The sequence below is a fragment of the Dendrobates tinctorius genome, unplaced genomic scaffold (genome assembly GCF_039654945.1).
Source record: "Dendrobates tinctorius isolate UK_male_01 unplaced genomic scaffold, ASM3965494v1 ptg000236l, whole genome shotgun sequence".
Classification (NCBI taxonomy): Eukaryota; Metazoa; Chordata; class Amphibia; order Anura; family Dendrobatidae; genus Dendrobates; species Dendrobates tinctorius.
Genome location: NW_027361903.1, coordinates 4,856,709 through 4,879,081, shown reverse-complemented (window position 1 = coordinate 4,879,081; position 22,373 = coordinate 4,856,709). Strand labels below are relative to the sequence as shown.

General features: G+C 51.0%; 1 protein-coding gene across 4 annotated transcripts in view; it reads left to right on the top strand.

The window, feature by feature from the left end:
• The window catches only part of PLEKHS1 (pleckstrin homology domain containing S1), a 65,530-nt gene extending 43,373 nt beyond the window's left edge, over window positions 1-22,157 (top strand). For 3 of the 4 annotated variants that reach the window (XM_073556638.1, XM_073556637.1, XM_073556635.1), the window contains exons 2-17: window positions 43-93; window positions 836-900; window positions 2,071-2,189; window positions 2,785-2,919; window positions 3,558-3,624; window positions 5,435-5,506; window positions 6,104-6,172; window positions 8,320-8,424; window positions 10,860-10,976; window positions 12,223-12,381; window positions 13,881-13,984; window positions 15,539-15,658; window positions 15,897-15,998; window positions 18,963-19,098; window positions 19,821-19,921; window positions 20,503-22,157. In XM_073556638.1, the coding sequence (XP_073412739.1) occupies window positions 63-93; window positions 836-900; window positions 2,071-2,189; window positions 2,785-2,919; window positions 3,558-3,624; window positions 5,435-5,506; window positions 6,104-6,172; window positions 8,320-8,424; window positions 10,860-10,976; window positions 12,223-12,381; window positions 13,881-13,984; window positions 15,539-15,658; window positions 15,897-15,998; window positions 18,963-19,098; window positions 19,821-19,895 (1,476 nt within the window). In that variant the 5' untranslated portion in view covers window positions 43-62 and the 3' untranslated portion in view covers window positions 19,896-19,921; window positions 20,503-22,157. The remainder of the gene's footprint in view (window positions 1-42; window positions 94-835; window positions 901-2,070; window positions 2,190-2,784; window positions 2,920-3,557; window positions 3,625-5,434; window positions 5,507-6,103; window positions 6,173-8,319; window positions 8,425-10,859; window positions 10,977-12,222; window positions 12,382-13,880; window positions 13,985-15,538; window positions 15,659-15,896; window positions 15,999-18,962; window positions 19,099-19,820; window positions 19,922-20,502) is intronic. The other variant, XM_073556636.1, reaches the window with a different exon arrangement.
• The last annotated feature ends 216 nt before the right edge of the window (window positions 22,158-22,373 follow it).

The window sequence follows — 22,373 nt, the reverse complement described above, 5'->3', positions numbered from 1 at the left end:
ATGTTTCGGCCCGCCATAACTGACGGCATTTTCTCTTCATAGCCAGAAGGACCCGGTTCACGATGAGCCCCAAGAGGAGGATCTCCATCACAGGTAAGAGGAGTCAGACCCCACAATGTCCTGTTTACACTATATGGGCGGACTGATGGTCCGGGCCGTCTGGTGTCGCTATATGGCATTTCTAGGAAGGTTGGGGAGGGGGCGCCTCTATTCCTGTGTGACGGGGTCACAGTCCTACAACAAGTTTTACCAGTTGGAGCAGAAACCTTAGCCCTGATATTGACGCTCTGCAGATTCCTACAGATGGAGAACTTATATCTAGCCGCGACCTCACAGGGAAAGTGACATCAAAGAATGATTTATTGTTCCTCAGAGTGTTGCAGTTTTCCTTTTATTTTCTTTGTCACTATTTAGAAATATTTGCATAAAATCCTAAAATCTTACTTGTCGCTGAGTCACTAATGCTGTTACGTGGCACCTGTATATAGATAACATTGGATCTACAATCAGAAATAGGCGATGTCACAGCTCACCCCTCCCCTCCCCTCCCCTCATATCTGCACAGGTGACAGAGCATGCCCAGTAAACTCCCATAGAAGTCATTAGGTGATGATGTCACAGCTCACCTCCTCCCCTCCCCTCATATCTGCACAGGTGACAGAGCATGCCCAGTACACTCCTATAGAAGTCATTAGGTGATGTCACAGCTGATCTCAGACTTGCTATTGTATCACTCCCATCATCCCTGTGTGCAGATGTAGTGGTGGCACAGCCTCCGCTCCTCTAGGTGGATACTATGTAGATTTGATCGATCTTCATTGTGATTTCTTTGCAGATGAGCAGATCATTAAACAAGGATGTCTCATCAAGTCTCCCCCATCCTACGTGTTTAACAAGAAGGTAACGCCACCCTCATACGTCGAGGCTCTGTCATCGCCCATTGCCCCTAATATCTGTCTCAGAGAAAGCTGGGGGACAACTACCATGGGTTCAGTACAGCTACCATAGGGGCACCATCCAGCTTTCCATAGTCAGGTGCAAACGAGAGAGATCCCGACTAGTAAATGGGCTCATTACAATGTATCAGTCCTTCTAGTCCTGTATCAAACCATGCAGCTGTTAGCAGGACGAGGTTCGGTCGGGTTAGCAGGATGAGGTCCTGTCGGGTTACAGGACGAGGTCCGGTCGGGTTAGCAGGACGAGGTCCGGTTGGGTTAGCAGGATGAGGTCCGGTCGGGTTAGCAGGACGAGGTCCGGTCAGGTTAGCAGGACGAGGTCAGGTTAGCAGGACGAGGTCCGGTTGCGTTAGCAGGACGAGGTCCGGTCGCGTTAGCAGGACGAGGTCCGGTCGGGTTAGCAGGACGAGGTCCGGTCGCGTTAGCAGGACGAGGTCCGGTCGGGTTAGCAGGACAAGGTCCTGTCATGTTAGCAGGACGAGGTCCGGTCGGGTTAGCAGGACGAGGTCCGGTCGGGTTAGCAGGACGAGGTCCTGTCGTGTTAGCAGGACGAGGTCCGGTCAGGTTAGCAGGACGAGGTCCGGTCGCGTTAGCAGGACGAGGTCCGGTCGGGTTAGCAGGATGAGGTCGGGTCGGGTTAGCAGGACGAGGTCTGGTCGGGTTAGCAGGACGAGGTCCTATCGGGTTAGCAGGACGAGGTCCGGTCGGGTTAGCAGGACGAGGTCCGGTCGGGTTAGCAGGACAAGGTTCGGTCGGGTTAGCAGGACGAGGTCCGGTCGGGTTAGCAGGACGAGGTCTGGTCGGGTTAGCAGGACGAGGTTCGGTCGGGTTAGCAGGACGAGGTTCGGTCGGGTTAGCAGGACGAGGTTCGGTCGGGTTAGCAGGATGAGGTTCGGTCGGGTTAGCAGGACGAGGTCCGGTCAGGTTAGCAGGACTCTGGTCGTGTTCAGACTTTAGAAACGAGACCATTTCCATTCTTTCACAGCAATCAGAGAACTTAAAAATAGGGAGAAATGTAAAAACAAATTGCAGAGCTTTCGGTGGCTCCTCTCTCTCCAGATTTGTGCCCCCGGAGGGTCCGGGATTCTCGCTGATCTGATGCTTCGTATTTCAGGGCTCGTGGAAAGCGCGATTATTGAAGCTGTGCCAGACGAGTCAAGGCTCCTTCGTCCTGCGCTACTACGGGTACGACGGCGTCACCGAGCACTGGAAGGGCGACATCCTTATCAGCAAGTAAGTGTCATCCCCGAGGGTCAGCAAGGAGGGTCCTGACATCAATAGGGCGTTATAAAGGGGGTCTGTACCCTGCTACACAGGGCTCCTCACACTGGAAACGCTGACCCATCGTAACGCAGCATCTCCCGAATAGTGGAGACGAGACCCCCCGCAGCGGCTTCCCCTGGGAATCACATCTGATATTGGGGGGGGTTTCAGCAGCTGGACCCTGTAAGTAACAAAGAAAACAACTCCCTGATCTTCTGTAGCGGAGGAAGAACCTCGTCTGACGTTAGAGGAAAACTCCGAGAAAAGCTTCTATACATCCCGAGGGGTACTGGGACTAATGGGCACCTAAAAGAGAATACCGGCCCCCTCAGGTCCTGTGTGACCCCCAATAATCCCTTATTATCACAGAGGGATGACGTCAGCCTCTATATTCCCTTTATCTGTTTCTGGGAAAGTTGGGTGACAATGTATCGCTCTCGTCACCCAGCTTTCCCAGCATCCGGAATAGCAGCTCTGGCTGGTGCCGCGGCAGTGCCGGAGGGGGAGCGCCGCCATCTAGATTGGATAGAAATATACAGAAATATGGGAACTTTATCTTTTCCAGCATAAAATCCATAGAAATGGGAAAGAACCTGAAGGAGAAAATCGCCCCGATCACTCGACTCTTCAACAACTCCCCCGACAACATCCTGTGCATCCAGACGGACGGACGCGACTACTACCTGGTGGACGACAGCACGTAAGTTCGAGGACATGGCGCCGCTCCCCCCCAGAGAAGATGACACAGGGGGCCATAGTGGGGGGCATGGTGCCGCTCCCCCCCCAGAGAAGATGACACAGGGGGCCAAAGTGGGGGACATGGCGCCGCTCCCCCCCAGAGATGATGACACAGGGGGCCAAAGTGGGGGACATGGTGCTGCTCCCCCCACAGCTGATCACACAGGAGGCCATAGTGGGGGGCTCCATTCACGCAGAAACTTGTCCACCAGACTGTGGGGTTCGTGGTCCCTTAACCCTTTCTTATCTTGTAGTTTTTCTCTTGCTCATACAGCTGAGGGTTTGTTCCTGTTGCATCCAGTCTATATAAAATAAACCCAGCAGCAGCAGCAGCACAGTTCTCTCTCCTGTTGTCATAGTTTCTTACAATGTATCAGTGCAGAAACAATGTATACATTTGTAACGAACCCTCAGCTGTGAGCAGTAGGTCTTCACAGAGACTGAAACAGAAAGTGTATTAGGAAGTTGGAGAACGTCTCGTTGTACAGTAATGACCGCCATCGCCCCGTGTAACCTGTCCTGGTACCGGCTGACGGTGACGTGTGAGGTGGTCTCACCCCGGGTCCGTGTCTTATGTTGTGTCCCTTGTTTCTTACACAGAGAAAACATTGCTGAGTGGCAGAAATATATAACAGATGCCTGGGAGAAAGTCCACCATAAAGTTACCGTAAGTGCCCCCTAATGTGACCCTTCTGTGTCCTCTAGGTCCGCAGCCTCTATGGCCTCTAGGTCTGCAGTCTGCTTGTCTTCGGCCTCTATGGCATCTAGGTCCGCAGCCTTTATTCCTTCTATGTCCGCAGCCTTTGTGACTTCTAGGTCCACAGCCTCTAGGTCCGCAGCCTCTATAGCCTCTAGGTCTGCAGCCTCTATTCCCTCTAGGTCCGCAGCCTCTATTCCTTCTAGGTCCGCAGCCTCTATTCCCTCTAGGTCCGCAGCCTCTATTCCCTCTAGGTCCGCAGCCTCTATTCCCTCTAGGTCCGCAGCCTCTATGGCCTCTAGGTCCACAGCCTCTTTGTTCTCGGCCTCTATAGCCTCTAGGTCCGCAGCCTCTATGGCCTCTAGGTCCGCAGCCTCTATGGCCTCTAGGTCCGCAGCCTCTATGGCCTCTAGGTCCGCAGCCTCTATGGCCTCTAGGTCCGCAGCCTCTATTCCCTCTAGGTCCGCAGCCTCTATGACCTCTAGGTCCACAGCCTCTTTGTTCTCGGCCTCTATAGCCTCTAGGTCCGCAGCCTCTATGGCCTCTAGGTCCGCAGCCTCTATTCCCTCTAGGTCCACAGCCTCTATGGCCTCTAGGTCCGCAGCCTCTATGGCCTCTAGGTCTGCAGCCTCTATTCCCTCTAGGTCCGCAGCCTCTATGGCCTCTAGGTCCACAGCCTCTATGACTTCTAGGTCCGCAGCCTCTATGGCCTCTAGGTCTGCAGCCTCTATTCCCTCTAGGTCCGCAGCCTCTATGGCCTCTATGTCCGCAGCCTCTATTCCCTCTAGGTCCGCAGCCTCTATGGCCTCTAGGTCCACATCCTCTTTGTTCTCGGCCTCTATAGCCTCTAGGTCCGCAGCCTCTATGGCCTCTAGGTCCGCAGCCTCTATGGCCTCTAGGTCCGCAGCCTCTATTCCCTCTAGGTCCGCAGCCTCTATGGCCTCTAGGTCCACAGCCTCTTTGTTCTCGGCCTCTATAGCCTCTAGGTCCGCAGCCTCTATGGCCTCTAGGTCCGCAGCCTCTATTCCCTCTAGGTCCGCAGCCTCTATTCCCTCTAGGTCCGCAGCCTCTATGGCCTCTAGGTCCGCAGCCTCTATTCCCTCTAGGTCTGCAGCCTCTATGGCCTCTAGGTCCGCAGCCTCTATGGCCTCTAGGTCCGCAGCCTCTATGGCCTCTAGGTCTGCAGCCTCTATTCCCTCTAGGTCCGCAGCCTCTATGGCCTCTAGGTCCGCAGCCTCTATAGCCTCTAGGTCCGCAGCCTCTATTCCCTCTAGGTCCGCAGCCTCTATGGCCTCTAGGTCCGCAGCCTCTATTCCCTCTAGGTCCGCAGCCTCTATGGCCTCTAGGTCCGCAGCCTCTATGGCCTCTAGGTCCGCAGCCTCTATGGCTTCTAGGTCCGCAGCCTCTATTCCCTCTAGGTCCGCAGCCTCTATGGCCTCTAGGTCCGCAGCCTCTATGGCCTCTAGGTCCGCAGCCTCTATGGCCTCTAGGTCCGCAGCCTCTATGGCCTCTAGGTCCGCAGCCTCTATGGCCTCTAGGTCCGCAGCCTCTATGGCCTCTAGGTCCGTAGCCTCTATGGCCTCTAGGTCCGCAGCCTCTATGGCTTCTAGGTCCGCAGCCTCTATGGCCTCTAGGTCCGCAGCCTCTATGGCCTCTAGGTCCGCAGCCTCTATGGCCTCTAGGTCCGCAACCTCTATTCCCTCTAGGTCCACAGCCTCTATGACATCCCCTGATACCTCTCTGTCGACATTTGTGTAACTTTACATATTTTTCTTTTAAGATCGGAGAACCCACCAATCCATGTGCGAAGCTGCTGGGGTTCCTAGAGGAGCGGCCGTACATGCAGGAGCAGGTGAGACGCCCCCTAGTGGCGGGGATAATGTGCAGGATGTTCCTGTGTGTAGACACAGACGTGGTTTATCCCCAGTGGACGCTGTACACACATTCCTGGATTTCTGCATCATCTTCTCTAGGAAGACGTCTCCGGGGCCCCGAGCATTACATCTGTCGTATCACATGGGGGTGATTGTTTATTGCTCCAGTGCAAATAAAATCAAAGTAAAGCAACCTCTGATTTGTGTACGCAGCTCCTATGCAAACCTATCTGTCTCCACGGTAACAGACTACAGATACCGCCTGTAGTCAAATCTACCTGTTATGTGTTCTATCCCTTTTTGAGTCGCCGCTCGTGACTGCAGCATCTGACTACACGGGGTCTGTTATCACAGACATGTAGAATTCTGCAGGGGAGGTGCATACACAAAACGGGAAGAGATTTCTTATGAGAACTGTTTGTCAAGCGGCTTCATTACTTATTCTATATGCTTCGGAGCAATAAGACATAAACTGATCATGCAAGACGAATCCGCAGCGGTAAATCCCCGGCCGCCGCCGGTCACCGGAGCCCGAGCTGCTCATGTACTGACGATTCCTGCTCCATTTATTACAGCAAAAAGAAGGGACGAGACCAATCTCCTATCCCGAAGATTGCCTGCACACCGGGCCGGCGTTAGAAGCGGTAAGAGACGGCAACCAGACGCTGGTACATAGTATAGCAAACAATACCACCGCACAGAGCAAAATTAATCATGCCCCAGAGTATACAACTAATACCAGAAAAATAATCCCGCCATACAGTGAGCAGGAAATACTGCCGAATACTGATTACTGCTGCCATACAGTGCACAAATAATACCATTATAAGGTGCAAAAATAATATCACAAACACCATGAAGCAGAGAAATCATACAGTAAATAAATGATAATAATATCGCCATAGAGTGCACACATAATGTTGTAATAAAGAAACTGAATATTATCCATATGTAGTAGTTAAGAAATAATACTGCTACAGGGTGGCTGAATATTCCCACCATATAGTGCATAAATAATACAAAAAATTGGGCAAACGAACTATAATCATGCAAAATGATAGAACAATGAACAAACAGGATAAAGAGCATACAAATAATACCACCATACAGTGCAAAATTAATACCACCATACAGTCTGCTATTCATATAACTACTCTGTACAAAAGTATCATCATCAGACATTGTAAAAATAATAACAGCATCACAAAGCCACATACAAATAATGCCGCCATACAATGCAAAAATAATATCACAAACACCATGAAGAAGAGAAATCATACAGTAAATAAATGATAATAATATCGCCACAGCGTGCACACATAATGTTGTAATAAAGAAACTGAATATTACCCATATGTAGTAGTTAAGAAATAATACTGCTACAGGGTGGCTGAATATTCCCACCATATAGTGCATAAATAATACAAAAAATTGGGCAAACGAACTATAATCATGCAAAATGATAGAACAATGAACAAACAGGATAAAGAGCATACAAATAATACCACCATACAGTGCAAAATTAATACCACCATACAGTCTGCTATTCATATAACTACTCTGTACAAAAGTGTCATCATCAGACATTGTAAAAATAATAACAGCATCACAAAGCCACATACAAATAATGCCGCCATACAATGCAAAAATAATATCACAAACACCATGAAGCAGAGAAATCATACAGTAAATAAATGATAATAATATCGCCATAGAGTGCACACATAATGTTGTAATAAAGAAACTGAATATTACCCATATGTAGTAGTTAAGAAATAATACTGCTACAGGGTGGCTGAATATTCCCACCATATAGTGCATAAATAATACAAAAAATTGGGCAAACGAACTATAATCATGCAAAATGATAGAACAATGAACAAACAGGATAAAGAGCATACAAATAATACCACCATACAGTGCAAAATTAATACCACCATACAGTCTGCTATTCATATAACTACTCTGTACAAAAGTATCATCATCAGACATTGTAAAAATAATAACAGCATCACAAAGCCACATACAAATAATGCCGCCATACAATGCAAAAATAATACCGCTACAAAATAAAACTACCACTGTGTATTAAAATGCAGCATACAGCATATAACCATCATATACAGCATACAACCATCATAAGCCGCCTGAAGAACATCACTGCACCGCGTACAAATGATATCGCTATAGAGTAAAGAATGAACACTGCCATAACATGTACAAATAATTATGTTGTACTCTGCTATTATGTTTGTACAATGTAGTCGTATTGTATGGTGCCATTATTTGTACATGTTATGGCGGTATTCATTCTTTATGGCGATAATATTTGTACACGGTGCAGTGATGTTCTTCAGGCGGCTTATGATGGTCGTATGCTGTAATTTATTGTACAGTGGTAGTTTTATTTTGTAGTGGTATTATTTATTCACTGTATGGTGGTATTATTTGTATGCAATTTTGTGACGCTGTTATTATTTTTGCAGTTTCTGATGATGATACTTTTGAACAATGCAGTCATATCATCAAACCCTGCAAAAATAATAACAGCGTCACAAAACCACATATAAATAACACCACCATACAGTGAATAAGTAATACCCCTATACCTGACTTATTGAACAACCGCACCTGATGCATCGAGGTTTCACATGGGACGGCGGAGCCCCGAATCTCTTGCCCCCTTCTGCCCTCCCAATAATCCTGACGTTAACGCCATGGACTTATGGACAGGGGTCACTGCAGGACGGAGGATGGCGACCATTATAATCTCCGGGATGTTTGTGTGCAGGAATCGAGCAGGCAGAGAGCCCACACAGACCCCGAGACCTCGAGGAGAAGCCTGAAAACCCTCAGCAAAGACAGAAAGTCCAGAAACACCATTATTATGGAGGAGGTAAGAGCAAAGGACATGACGGTGTGTGGCCCAACTTGCTGCGTTGAAGCGATGTCTGTAAATTGCCCCTCATAATAAATTCCAGCAACCCCAAGGACCCCCCCACAGCCCTAGAGAACACCCCCTGATACCTCAAGAGCGTGAGCCCACCACCAACTCCAGCGCACCCTCCGACCCTCCCTGGACGGAGAGTGCCCATAAATCAATTTCCGCCGCCTTCAGATGTACCCCACCACTTCTCCAAAAATTCCCCTCACCCGTTTCCAAGTTGTGATGTCGTACACAATCTCCCCTATTACATGCCACAAAACCCACAATGGCCTTATTCAATTTTACCCGCGCCCTATTAACCCCTTTTTGGGATCAGGCTCCTTGCCGCACCTTCCTAGGCACTATATCGGACCACACGACCACCGTTTTTGGAGACATCAACCAGAATTTTAGAAGATCGAAGTGAATGTTTTTTAACCGCTCTTACACCCAAATCCTTTCCATCTTCATGCAGAACCTGCATATCCTGCATTGTATCTAGACGCGCGGCCCTATGCAATTCCGGAGAGACCCTGCTCCATTCCATACCTGTAAATCCGAGCCATCTAACAATCAGGGCAACTCTCTGAAAACCTAGCTGCCTTCCCTGGGGTCTGATATCCGCGCGGCAGGCCCACAATAAACGTCCCAAGGTCCAAAACGCCAGGCGAAACACAGACTGACATCTGTAATAGCAAAAAACTAACAGCGCACTATGAATTGGTGGCCGCCTCAGTTGCTGCACCTATTCGAAAAGAATGGGAGGAAAACCAGATGAATCCAAACCCGCTCTCACTGAACACTTTCACATGACGGCTGCGAGTTGGTGCCGCAAAAGAAACAACCCGTCTTCATGCTGCCGTCAGCACTAACGCACCAAAGCAATTCCAATAAAAAACACTGCAAACATTCTATCCTTATCTGAAATAACCTCGCGCCAATATATTAACCAACTGTTCCTTACTCGCCAAGCGGATTCCCACGTACGGCGGCCACCGGACCCTGAATCAGTCGCCTCGCTCCTCGATAACCAGCGTCCACAGCTGCCACTCCAATCCCGACTCTGTGCCTCTGGAGAGCGATCCCACTGACAACGAGACAAAGAATCTACAATATAATTTTTAATTCCCGGAACATGTACCGCTACAATACAGGCATTCAGCTCTAGGCAGCGCACTTTATCACAGGAGGGGATGAAGCCGTTAAACTGTTAATTACAGCTGCCCCCCCCCCCCTCCATGTTATCACAATGAAACCGGATTTTGCGGTTTTGAAATTCTTCTCCCCAAATGGACACGGCCACTACAATTGGGAATAGGTCTAACAACACCAAATTCTTCACCAATCCCTGCTCTTTCCATTCCCTAGGCCATTCACCTGCGCACCACTGCCCCCTACTGTAGACCCCAAAACCTGCACCCCCAGCGGCATCCGTATAGATCTCGCAATCCACATTATGCTGCACCTCCTCTTGAATCGTGGTCTGGCCGTTGTAGTTTTTTAGAAAGGTGCCCCATACCGGCAAATCATCTCTGTGCTCCTTCTTCAAGCGCACGCCATGATGAGGAGCTCGTCCCCCCACTGTAGCTGCGGCGACTCTGCCCAGAGGCCTCATTCTACAGGCGAAATTCAATTTACCCAATAGTGACTGCATCTCTCTCAAACGCTGCGCCCCGTCCACCTCCCAACTAGCGATGCTACCTTGTCTTCAGGTGACCCGCACTCCATAGGCGCTGAGTCTAACAAAATACCCAAAAAACTCAACTGCGCACTAGCTCCTTCCATTTTATCTCCAGCTTAAATGTACCCCAAAACACTTCGCCATCCAAAACATGGTTCCTAATAAATTCTTACCAACAAATGACTCCGGCGGACCTATAAACAAAAAATTGCCCAAATACTGAATGACTGACTGAATGTGAGAAACGTCGCTCACCACCCATCCCAGACAGGAACGAAACGCTTCCAACAGCAAACAAGAGATCGCGCTGCCCATCGGCACCTATCAAGGTAAAACACCCCTCCCAATAAACGGATGCTCTCTGCATGAACTGGAAGCAGTCTAATGCCGATTCAATGTCCCAGCTAATAGCGTCTCCCGCCAGTAACGTCTCCCCCATCTGGCAGCCTCATCCACTGATGTGTAAGACCCCGAACACAAACCTGGGTCAGTTCCATCATTAACTGGTGCTAGATAAGGCGAAATTTATTTGGCTCCATTTTTGGTACCACTCCCAACAGGACAGAACATCCGCTCACAACACACTGAACATGCTCAGCTGCAGTGTAAAGCATGGGGAAAAGGTAGAACAGCAGCCTGAGCTTCTAATGAGATTGGTGTAAGGATTCTAATTAAAAACTGAAGTCGTATGATGCAGCATTAATTGTGTCCTGTGTTTACCCAGGTCATAGCCTGCAAGGAGCAGGACAGTCAGACATTGTCAATATCCTGCCATATTCCAACAGAAAAGACCAATCCTCACTATAAAGAAAGAAGACATTCATCCGCAGCACCTCTACAGGTAAAAACTACACCCAAAATAAATCCCCAAAAACTCAAGAGAAAGGTTCATGCGAATTAGCTTCCTTATAGGAGCCAGAGTTCCATCTGATTCACAGCCACCACTAGGGGGAGCTCCCTGTATACAGAGATACATGATAAGATCCTGTCTGCAGCCACCACTAGGGGGAGCTCCCTGTATACAGAGATACATGATAAGATCCTGTCTGCAGCCACCACTAGGGGGAGCTCCCTGTATACAGAGATACATGATAAGATCCTGTCTGCAGCCACCACTAGGGGGAGCTCCCTGTATAGAGATATATGATAAGATGCTGTCTGCAGCCACCACTAGGGGGAGCTCCCTGTATACAGAGATGCATAATAAGATACTGTCTGCAGCCACCACTAGGGGGAGCTCCCTGTATAGAGATATACATGATAAGATCCTGTCTGCAGCCACCACTAGGGGGAGCTCCCTGTATAGAGATATATGATAAGATGCTGTCTGCAGCCACCACTAGGGGGAGCTCCCTGTATACAGAGATGCATAATAAGATGCTGTCTGCAGCCACCACTAGGGGGAGCTCCCTGTATACAGAGATGCATAATAAGATACTGTCTGCAGCCACCACTAGGGGGAGCTCCCTGTATACAGAGATACATGATAAGATCCTGTCTGCAGCCACCACTAGGGGCAGCTCCCTGTATACAGAGATACATGATAAGATCCTGTCTGCAGTCACCACTAGGGGGAGCTCCCTGTATAGAGATATATGATAAGATGCTGTCTGCAGCCACCACTAGGGGGAGCTCCCTGTATACAGAGATGCATAATAAGATACTGTCTGCAGCCACCACTAGGGGGAGCTCCCTGTATACAGAGATACATGATAAGATCCTGTCTGCAGTCACCACTAGGTGGAGCTCCCTGTATACAGAGATACATGATAAGATCCTGTCTGCAGCCACCACTAGGGGGAGCTCCCTGTATCCAGAGATACATGATAAGATCCTATCTGCAGTCACCACTAGGGGGAGCACATACTGCACACTTTATATACATTCAGTGTAGATATGATGATAGTCAGCCCCTCAGCTCCCCCTTGTGGCTTTTGCCAGAACTGTGACGTGCAGAAGATTTGGAGCTGTGTATCAGATAAACTGACCTCCTAAGTAGATGCATGTCTTATATTAGAAGTTGATGATACCCTTTCCCTATAATGTTACTTATCTCGTCGCTCCACTCTTCCATATTCTGTTCACAGTCCGATGCAGAGGACAACAGGTCCAGTGATGACCTGACAGACCGCGCATATGTCAGCGAGCCTGAGCCCGAGCCCGAGTCTGAGCCCGAGTCTGAGCCCGAGTCTGAGCCTGGGTCTGACACCGAGTCTGTGTATGACGTTCCCCGACCCATAATCCCGGTAAATACGTTCAGATATCACCCGATGCCTTTTATAGGCCCAACTTAAAGGGCTATCCCCATATATCTGCCAGAAATGACTGTCAGGGGGAGGTCACAGAGGCAGCGGTGGTCCTCACTTGGATACACCTGCAGGTCAGAGGTCACACAGCGCAGGGTGCAGACTGTTGGGGGGTCACAGAGGCAGCGGTGGTCCTCACTAGGATGCACCCCACAGGTCAGAGGTCACACAGCGCGGAGTGGAAACTGTTAGGGGGTCACAGAGACAGCGGTGGTCCTCACTAGGATACACCCCACAGGTCAGAGGTCACACAGCGGGGAGTGGAAACTGTTAGGGGGTCACAGAGACAGCGGTGGTCCTCACTAGGATACACCCCACAGGTCAGAGGTCACACAGCGCGGAGTGGAAACTGTTAGGGGGTCACAGAGACAGCGGTGGTCCTCACTAGGATACACCCCACAGGTCAGAGGTCACACAGCGGGGAGTGGAAACTGTTAGGGGGTCACAGAGGCAGCGGTGGTCCTCACTAGGATGCACTCTCAGGTCAACGGTCACACAGCGCAGTGTGCAGATTGTCGGGGGGTCACAGAGGCAGCGGTGGTCCTCACTAGGATACACCCACAGGTCAGAGGTCACACAGCGCGGAGTGCAGATTGTCGGGGGGTCACAGAGGCAGCGGTGGTCCTCACTAGGATACACCCACAGGTCAGAGGTCACACAGCGCAGTGTGCAGATTGTCGGGGGGTCACAGAGGCAGCGGTGGTCCTCACTAGGATACACCCACAGGTCAGAGGTCACACAGCGCGGAGTGCAGATTGTCGGGGGGTCACAGAGGCAGCGGTGGTCCTCACTAGGATACACCCACAGGTCAGAGGTCACACAGCGCAGTGTGCAGATTGTCGGGGGGTCACAGAGGCAGCGGTGGTCCTCACTAGGATACACCTGCAGGTCAGAGGTCACACAGCGCAGTGTGCAGATTGTCGGGGGGTCACAGAGGCAGCGGTGGTCCTCACTAGGATACACCCACAGGTCAGAGGTCACACAGCGCAGTGTGCAGATTGTCGGGGGGTCACAGAGGCAGCGGTGGTCCTCACTAGGATACACCTGCAGGTCAGAGGTCACACAGCGCAGTGTGCAGATTGTCGGGGGGTCACAGAGGCAGCGGTGGTCCTCACTAGGATACACCTGCAGGTCAGAGGTCACACAGCGCGGAGTGCAGACTGTCGGGGGGTCACAGAGGCAGCGGTGGTCCTCACTAGGATACACCCACAGGTCAGAGGTCACACAGCGCAGTGTGCAGATTGTCGGGGGTCACAGAGGCAGCGGTGGTCCTCACTAGGATACACCCACAGGTCAGAGGTCACACGACGCAGAGTGTAGACTGTCGGGGTCACAGAGGCAGCGGTGGTCCTCACTAGGATACGCCCCGCAGGTCAGAGGTCACACAGCGCGGAGTGCAGACTGTCGCTCCCACAAGCGCTCATGTCTATTCTCTGTAGGATAAGTCCGGATCTCGGGACTCCGCTGTCGAACAAGAGGAAACGAGCGAATCAGACGACAGCAGCAGCGCCGAGGAGAACGTGTATGTCAGCATGAAGCACATGTAAGAAGCGACTCTCGGTATTGACCGGACCCCATCCCTACTGCCACTACATGGAGAGGCGGAGTCTCAGCGATGTCACCGCTGATCTCTGGTGATGTCACCGCTGATCTCTGGTGATGATGCCGCTGATCTCTGATGATGTCACCGCTGATCTCTGGTGATAATGCCGCTGATCTCTGATGATGTCGCCGTTGATCTCTGGTGATGTTGCTGCTGATCTCCTGTGATGTCGCCGCTGATCTCCTGTGATGTCGCCGCTGATCTCTGGTGATGTCGCCGTTGATCTCTGGTGATGTTGCTGCTGATCTCCTGTGATGTCGCCGCTGATCTCTGGTGATGTCGCCGCTGATCTCTGATGATGTTGCCGCTGATCTCCTGTGATGTCGCTGCTGATGTTGCCGCTGATCTCTGATGATGTTGCCGCTGATATCTGGTGATGTCGCCGCTGATCTCTGATGATGTTGCCGCTGATCTCCTGTGATGTCGCCGCTGATCTCTGATGATGTTGCCGCTGATCTCCTGTGATGTCGCCGCTGATCTCTGGTGATGTCGCTGTTGATCTCTGGTGATGTTGCTGCTGATCTCCTGTGATGTCGCCGCTGATCTCTGGTGATGTCGCCGCTGATCTCTGGTGATGTCGCCGCTGATCTCTGGTGATGTCACAGCTGATCTCTGGTGATGATGCCGCTGATCTCTGGTGATGTTGCCGCTGATCTCTGGTGATGTTGCCGCTGATCTCTGGTGATGTCGCCACTGATCTCTGGTGATAATACCGCTGATCTCTGGTGATGTTGCCGCTGATCTCCTGTGATGTCGCCGTTGATCTCTGGTGATGTTGCCGCTGATCTCCTGTGATGTCGCCGCTGATCTCTGGTGATGTCGCCGCTGATCTCTGGTGATGTCACAGCTGATCTCTGGTGATGATGCCGCTGATCTCTGGTGATGTCGCTGTTGATCTCTGGTGATGTTGCTGCTGATCTCCTGTGATGTCGCCGCTGATCTCTGGTGATGTCGCCGCTGATCTCTGGTGATGTCGCCGCTGATCTCTGGTGATGTCACAGCTGATCTCTGGTGATGATGCCGCTGATCTCTGGTGATGTTGCCGCTGATCTCTGGTGATGTCGCCGCTGATCTCTGATGCTATTGCTGCTGATCTCCTGTGATGTCGCCACTGATCTCTGGTGATGTTGCCGCTGATCTCCTGTGATGTCGCCGTTGATCTCTGGTGATGTTGCCGCTGATCTCCTGTGATGTCGCCGCTGATCTCTGGTGATGTCGCCGCTGATCTCTGGTGATGTCACAGCTGATCTCTGGTGATGATGCCGCTGATCTCTGGTGATGTCGCCGTTGATCTCTGGTGATGTTGCTGCTGATCTCCTGTTCCTGTAATGTCGCCGCTGATCTCTGGTGATGTCGCCGCTGATCTCTGGTGATGTCGCCGCTGATCTCCTGTGATGTCGCCGTTGATCTCTGGTGATGGCAACGCTGATCTCCTGTGATGACGCCGCTGATCTCTCTACATGCCACTGATTAATCCTATTTTGCTCTTTTCAGAGAGAGGGCCATTAATTCGCCACAGAAGCCGCCGCAGACCCCCAATCTTCCTCCGATAAGCAGGTACACCAAACACCAGGGAAGCCGCCTGAAGAAAGCTCAGATACTGAGAATGATGTAGTAAGTGTCTGACTACACCCTCCGAGTCGTACCAATGACATATTGCTACAGGGGGGCAGCTGGTAGAAGCGGGGGGTCTCCGGAGCTTGTACTAGTAGAGGCGTCACTCAGAGTCAGGCATCTGCTGTAAAGTCAATGTAATGCAGTCGTGGTGTTATCCTAGTGTGCAGTAAGGAAGGGTCGGAGAATCGGACGTCTGACTTGGGTTGACGTCTTCTTTCTGTTTTTATTTTCTCAGTGAGTCGCACAGTGACCGCGATCAGGTATCAGTGCGCGTCTCAGTGCCGACAGATCATCTGGAGAAATACCTGGGACTGGAGGAGATTGGAGAACAACTGAGGTGAGGGTCCATGGGAAGTAATGTGACACACCGGGGGGGCGGGATGTCTTACACTGAGGTGAGGGTCCACGGGAAGTAATGTGACACACCGGGGGGGCGGGATGTCATACACTGAGGTGAGGGTCCACGGGAAGTAATGTGATACACCGGGGGGGCGGGATGTCTTACACTGAGGTGAGGGTCCACGGGAAGTAATGTGATACACCGGGGGGGCGGGATGTCTTACACTGAGGTGAGGGTCCACGGGAAGTAATGTGACACACCGGGGGGCCGGATGTCATACACTGAGGTGAGGGTCCACGGGAAGTAATGTGATACACCGGGGGGCCGGATGTCATACACTGAGGTGAGGGTCCACGGGAAAGTAATGTGATACACCGGGGGGGCGGGATGTCTTACACTGAGGTGAGGGTCCACGGGAAAGTAATGTGATACACCGGGGGGGCGGGATGTCTTACACTGAGGTGAGGGTCCACGGGAAGTAATGTGACACACCGGGGGGCCGGATGTCATACACTGAGGTGAGGGTCCACGGGAAGTAATGTGATACACCGGGGGGCCGGATGTCATACACTGAGGTGAGGGTCCAAGGGAGAGTAATGTGATACACCGGGGGGCCGGATGTCATACACTGAGGTGAGGGTCCACGGGAAAGTAATGTGATACAACGCAGGGACGGATGTCATACACTGAGGTGAGGGTCCACGGGAAGGTAATGTGATACACCGGGGGGTCGGATGTCATACATTGAGGTGAGGGTCCACGGGAGAGTAATGTCATACACCGGGGGGCCGGATGTCATACACTGAGGTGAGGGTCCACGGGAGAGTAATGTCATACACCGGGGGGCCGGATGTCATACACTGAGGTGAGGGTCCACGGGAGAGTAATGTCATATACCGGGGGGCCGGATGTCATACACTGAGGTGAGGGTCCACGGGAGAGTAATGTCATACACCGGGGGGCCGGATGTCATACACTGAGGAAAGGGTCCACGGGAGAGTAATGTCATACACCGGGGGGCCGGATGTCATACACTGAGGTGAGGGTCCACGGGAAAGTAATGTCATACACTGAGGTGAGGGTCCACGGGAGAGTAATTTCATACACCAGGGTGGCCGGATGTCATACACTGAGGTGAGGGTCCACGGGAAAGTAATGTGATACACCGGGGGGCCGGATGTCATACATTGAGGTGAGGGTCCACGGGAGAGTAATGTCATACACCGGGGGGCCGGATGTCATACACTGAGGAAAGGGTCCACGGGAGAGTAATGTCATACACCGGGGGGCCGGATGTCATACACTGAGGTAAGGGTCCACGGGAAAGTAATGTCATACACTGAGGTAAGGGTCCACGGGAGAGTAATTTCATACACCAGGGTGGCCGGATGTCATACACTGAGGTGAGGGTCCACGGGAAAGTAATGTGATACACCGGGGGGCCGGATGTCATACATTGAGGTGAGGGTCCACGGGAGAGTAATGTCATACACCGGGGGGCCGGATGTCATACATTGAGGTGAGGGTCCACGGGAGAGTAATGTCATACACCGGGGGGCCGGATGTCATACACTGAGGTAAGGGTCCACGGGAGAGTAATTTCATACACCGGGAGGCCGGATGTCATACACTGAGGTGAGGGTCCACGGGAAAGTAATGTGATACACCGGGGGGCCGGATGTCATACATTGAGGTGAGGGTCCACGGGAGAGTAATGTCATACACCGGGGGGCCGGATGTCATACACTGAGGTGAGGGTCCACGGGAAAGTAATGTCATACACTGAGGTAAGGGTCCACGGGAGAGTAATTTCATACACCGGGAGGCCGGATGTCATACACTGAGGTGAGGGTCCACGGGAAAGTAATGTGATACACCGGGGGGCCGGATGTCATACATTGAGGTGAGGGTCCACGGGAGAGTAATGTCATACACCGGGGGGCCGGATGTCATACACTGAGGTGAGGGTCCACGGGAGAGTAATTTCATACACCAGGGTGGCCGGATGTCATACACTGAGGTGAGGGTCCACGGGAAAGTAATGTGATACACCGGGGGGCCGGATGTCATACATTGAGGTGAGGGTCCACGGGAGAGTAATGTCATACACCGGGGGGCCGGATCTCATACATTGAGGTGAGGGTCCACGGGAGAGTAATGTCATACACCGGGGGGCCGGATGTCATACACTGAGGTAAGGGTCCACGGGAGAGTAATTTCATACACCAGGGTGGCCGGATGTCATACACTGAGGTGAGGGTCCACGGGAAAGTAATGTGATACACCGGGGGGCCGGATGTCATACATTGAGGTGAGGGTCCACGGGAGAGTAATGTCATACACCGGGGGGCCGGATCTCATACATTGAGGTGAGGGTCCACGGGAGAGTAATGTCATACACCGGGGGGCCGGATGTCATACACTGAGGTGAGGGTCCACGGGAGAGTAATTTCATACACCAGGGTGGCCGGATGTCATACACTGAGGTGAGGGTCCACGGGAAAGTAATGTGATACACCGGGGGGCCGGATGTCATACATTGAGGTGAGGGTCCACGGGAGAGTAATGTCATACACCGGGGGGCCGGATGTCATACATTGAGGTGAGGGTCCACGGGAGAGTAATGTCATACACCGGGGGGCCGGATGTCATACACTGAGGTGAGGGTCCACGGGAAAGTAATGAGATACACCGGGGGGGTTCGGAGGGACATATGTTATACTGTACACTGGGGTGGGGATCTGGAGGATCAGATGTTATACCCCAGGCTGGGGTCCGGAGGGACAGATGTTGCACATCGGGGCAATGGGTCCGGATGTCATCCACTGGGGGCCATGGGCCTGAAGTCGATTATTAGGACGTGTGGCCATTATTATCACCCGCCATGTTCCTTATATAACCATACATAAAGCTGCGCTGCGGCACCCCCGGTGTCTGACCCCGTGTAATGCTCATCCGCAGGGTGTCGAAGTGGAAGGGTCCGGCGGTCATCGGCTGCGTGTTTCATCATGGAGACATCATCCAGTCCATTAACGATCTGCGCGCCGGCAGTGAGGATTTGTTCTTCCAGATGTTGGGTCTCTCCATGTCCAGTGAGGTGAGATCTGTGGGGAATGACGGCGCCTCGTGCTTCATGTGGCGGCTCCAGTGCACGGACTAATCTGGCACTCGTGGGGGTCTGTCATATATATATGGTGTTAGACGGAAGACGCTGCACAGATTCATTATCGTCTTCACTGATACACTGCAACAAATCCTCTGCTGTGAGAGCAGCATTGCATTATATTAAAAATCCATTGTCTCATTCACTGACATCCGCAGAGCGCGGAGCTGCAGACTGCAGAGCTACAGAGCGCGGAGCTACAGAGCGCGGAGCTTCAGAGCGCGGAGCTGCAGAGCGCGGAGCTGCAGAGCGCGGAGCTACAGAGCATGGAGCTTCGGAGCTACAGAGCGCGGAGCTGCAGAGTGCAGAGCTACAGAGCATGGAGCTACAGAGCGCGGAGCTGCAGAGCGCGGAGCTGCAGAGCGCGGAGCTGCAGAGCGCCTTAATTTATTAATCTGCGCCTTTGACCTTCACAAGTCCGAGCGCTCATCATCTCCGCACATCGTTCTGCAGATCTGACCTTTTACACCATGTTTTCTATTTTATTGCTGCTTTCCACCTGCTGTCACCGGCGCTGATCTCGCATCATCTGTCAGCTCTGTAGCGAGGAGCCCATTTCACTACCCGCTGCACAAATCGCTGCAGATTCAGTTCCGCTCCCCCGTTATCAGACAAGCCCTTTACGCCACATTCACTGACGCGTTCCGCTCTTCCAGGTGAATCTGGTGCTGATCCGGGACAAGAAAGCCGCCGTTTTCCACCAGGAGGGTTGCACTTGTGACAGGTCATGATGACAGCGCCTCTTGCAGGAAGAAAGGTAAGAATCCGCTGTCTCGATAGCTCCATCTTTAAAGTATGTAGAAGAATATTCGGGATGTACTGCAGAAGATAACAATGGTGCAGGGGCTGATTTACACCAGCTGTGATCACTGCCCTAAATACTGGTCATCGCTTGCCCACACTTCAAGGCGTAAGACCTGGGGTCGATTTTTCTCGCTTTCTGGCAATGCTATTCCGCTTGCTCTCGGGTTGCCATGCTTCCTCCAGCCCTCTGATTCCGCAGGACTTCCTGTCATGTGACCCAGGAAAGATGTATATCTTTGTACTGTGTTAGCCAATAGATAGAGGTCATGTGACCTCTACTTTCAACAACACAATTGTGATTGAAGGTCACATGACCCTGCACAGAACAGTCAGTCAGCTGATGCTACTATGGCAACCCCAGAGCAAGCACAAAGCTGCAGAATACAGAAAGTGATGGAGGTAGAATAAGGAGCCTCAGGCTTTTCAGCCACTTTTACACCGTGATAAACCCGGTGTATTTGTCATGTCACCGCTTTTGCTATATGAGGAGAGATTTTGCCAATATTCATGGTTTTTTTTTGTTTTATTCTTTAGAGGTTTGACCACAAAAATCCCAGTGGCTGAATCACTGCCATAGAACGGAGACGATGCACAGAATCTCAAGACAGAAACGTCACGTGCACCTTACAGAACCAGGCACCTGCGTCCGTCACCAGTACATACCCATGTATGGCACAGAATGTGTATAGAATGCTACAGTGTATCCAGCACCACCCTGCAGTCAGTGATGGGCACCCTGCAAGAATATATTATACATGTGATAAGGGCATGAGCCGCCATGAGCAGATACAGAACCGGGCACCTGCATCCGTCACCAGTACATACCCATGTATGGCACAGAATGTGTATAGAATGCTACAATGTATCCAGCACCACCCTGCAGTCAGTGATGGGCACCCTGCAAGAATATATTATACATGTGATAAGGGCATGAGCCGCCATGAGCACAGATACAGAACCGGGCACCTGCGTCCGTCACCAGTACATACCCATGTATGGCACAGAATGTGTATAGAATGCTACAATGTATCCAGCACCACCCTGCAGTCAGTGATGGGCACCCTGCAAGAATATATTATACATGTGATAAGGGCATGAGCCGCCATGAGCACAGATACAGAACCAGGGACCTGCGTCCGTCACCAGTACATACCCATGTATGGCACAGAATGTGTATAGAATGCTACAGTGTATCCAGCATCACCCTGCAGTCAGTGATGGGCACCCTGCAAGAATATATTATACATGTGATAAGGGCATGAGCCGCCATGAGCAGATACAGAACCGGGCACCTGCATCCGTCACCAGTACATACCCATGTATGGCACAGAATGTGTATAGAATGCTACAATGTATCCAGCACCACCCTGCAGTCAGTGATGGGCACCCTGCAAGAATATATTATACATGTGATAAGGGCATGAGCCGCCATGAGCACAGATACAGAACCGGGCACCTGCGTCCGTCACCAGTACATACCCATGTATGGCACAGAATGTGTATAGAATGCTACAATGTATCCAGCACCACCCTGCAGTCAGTGATGGGCACCCTGCAAGAATATATTATATATGTGATATGGGCATGAGACACTTGAAATTTGCCATCCAATAATCCAGAAAGTGTACATGGCTTTCTCTAGTCATCTGATGGTCCAGAATCTGGTCCCATTGATCTGAAGTAAAGCAATTTACTATATAAATAGTGACTCTGCACCAAATCAGATGCTAGGACGATGAGAGTTGTAGTTTTACATCTGCTGTAACGCTATATATTGGAGAACAAGATAACTAGGACAATCCCAGTTATCCGGCATTAACAAATCCATATGGATGCCGGATTATCAGACGACGCAGGCCATCGGGGCACAATGGGAGTTGTTACACCCCTTATCAGTGCATGGTTATCAGATGACCAAGTCTGCCAGAATATGATGGGCGTTGCCTTTTTACAACCACAGATTGGGGAACACTGTTACAAGCAAATAGATGAGCAGAAAAATCCCTTGAATTCAGAATAACAGAACATTAAGGGTGCTGGATTATCAGATATTCTCTACTACAGGAGTGATAGCAAGGTATAAACAACTCTAGTGTAAAGGATACAGAATGTGGCTGTAAATTGTTACATTGTATATTATGTATCTATTGTAAATAATTTTGCAAATAAAAGAACTTTGAAAAGTGAAATGTGACCTCTGTCCACCAGATGGCGCCAGACAAGCACCTGTACAATGCAGCGGTGTGCGCCGCCCTGATCTCATGCATCGGTTGGAAAAAAAAAAAATACTGTCACGTAAAAAATATTTTTCAGCCAAAAAATTACTTGTAATAAAAATGGCCCTAAAGATAACCTGAGAAAAAGCAACGAAAGAAGGGGCAGAAGTGACAGCAGCTGGGGGGTCT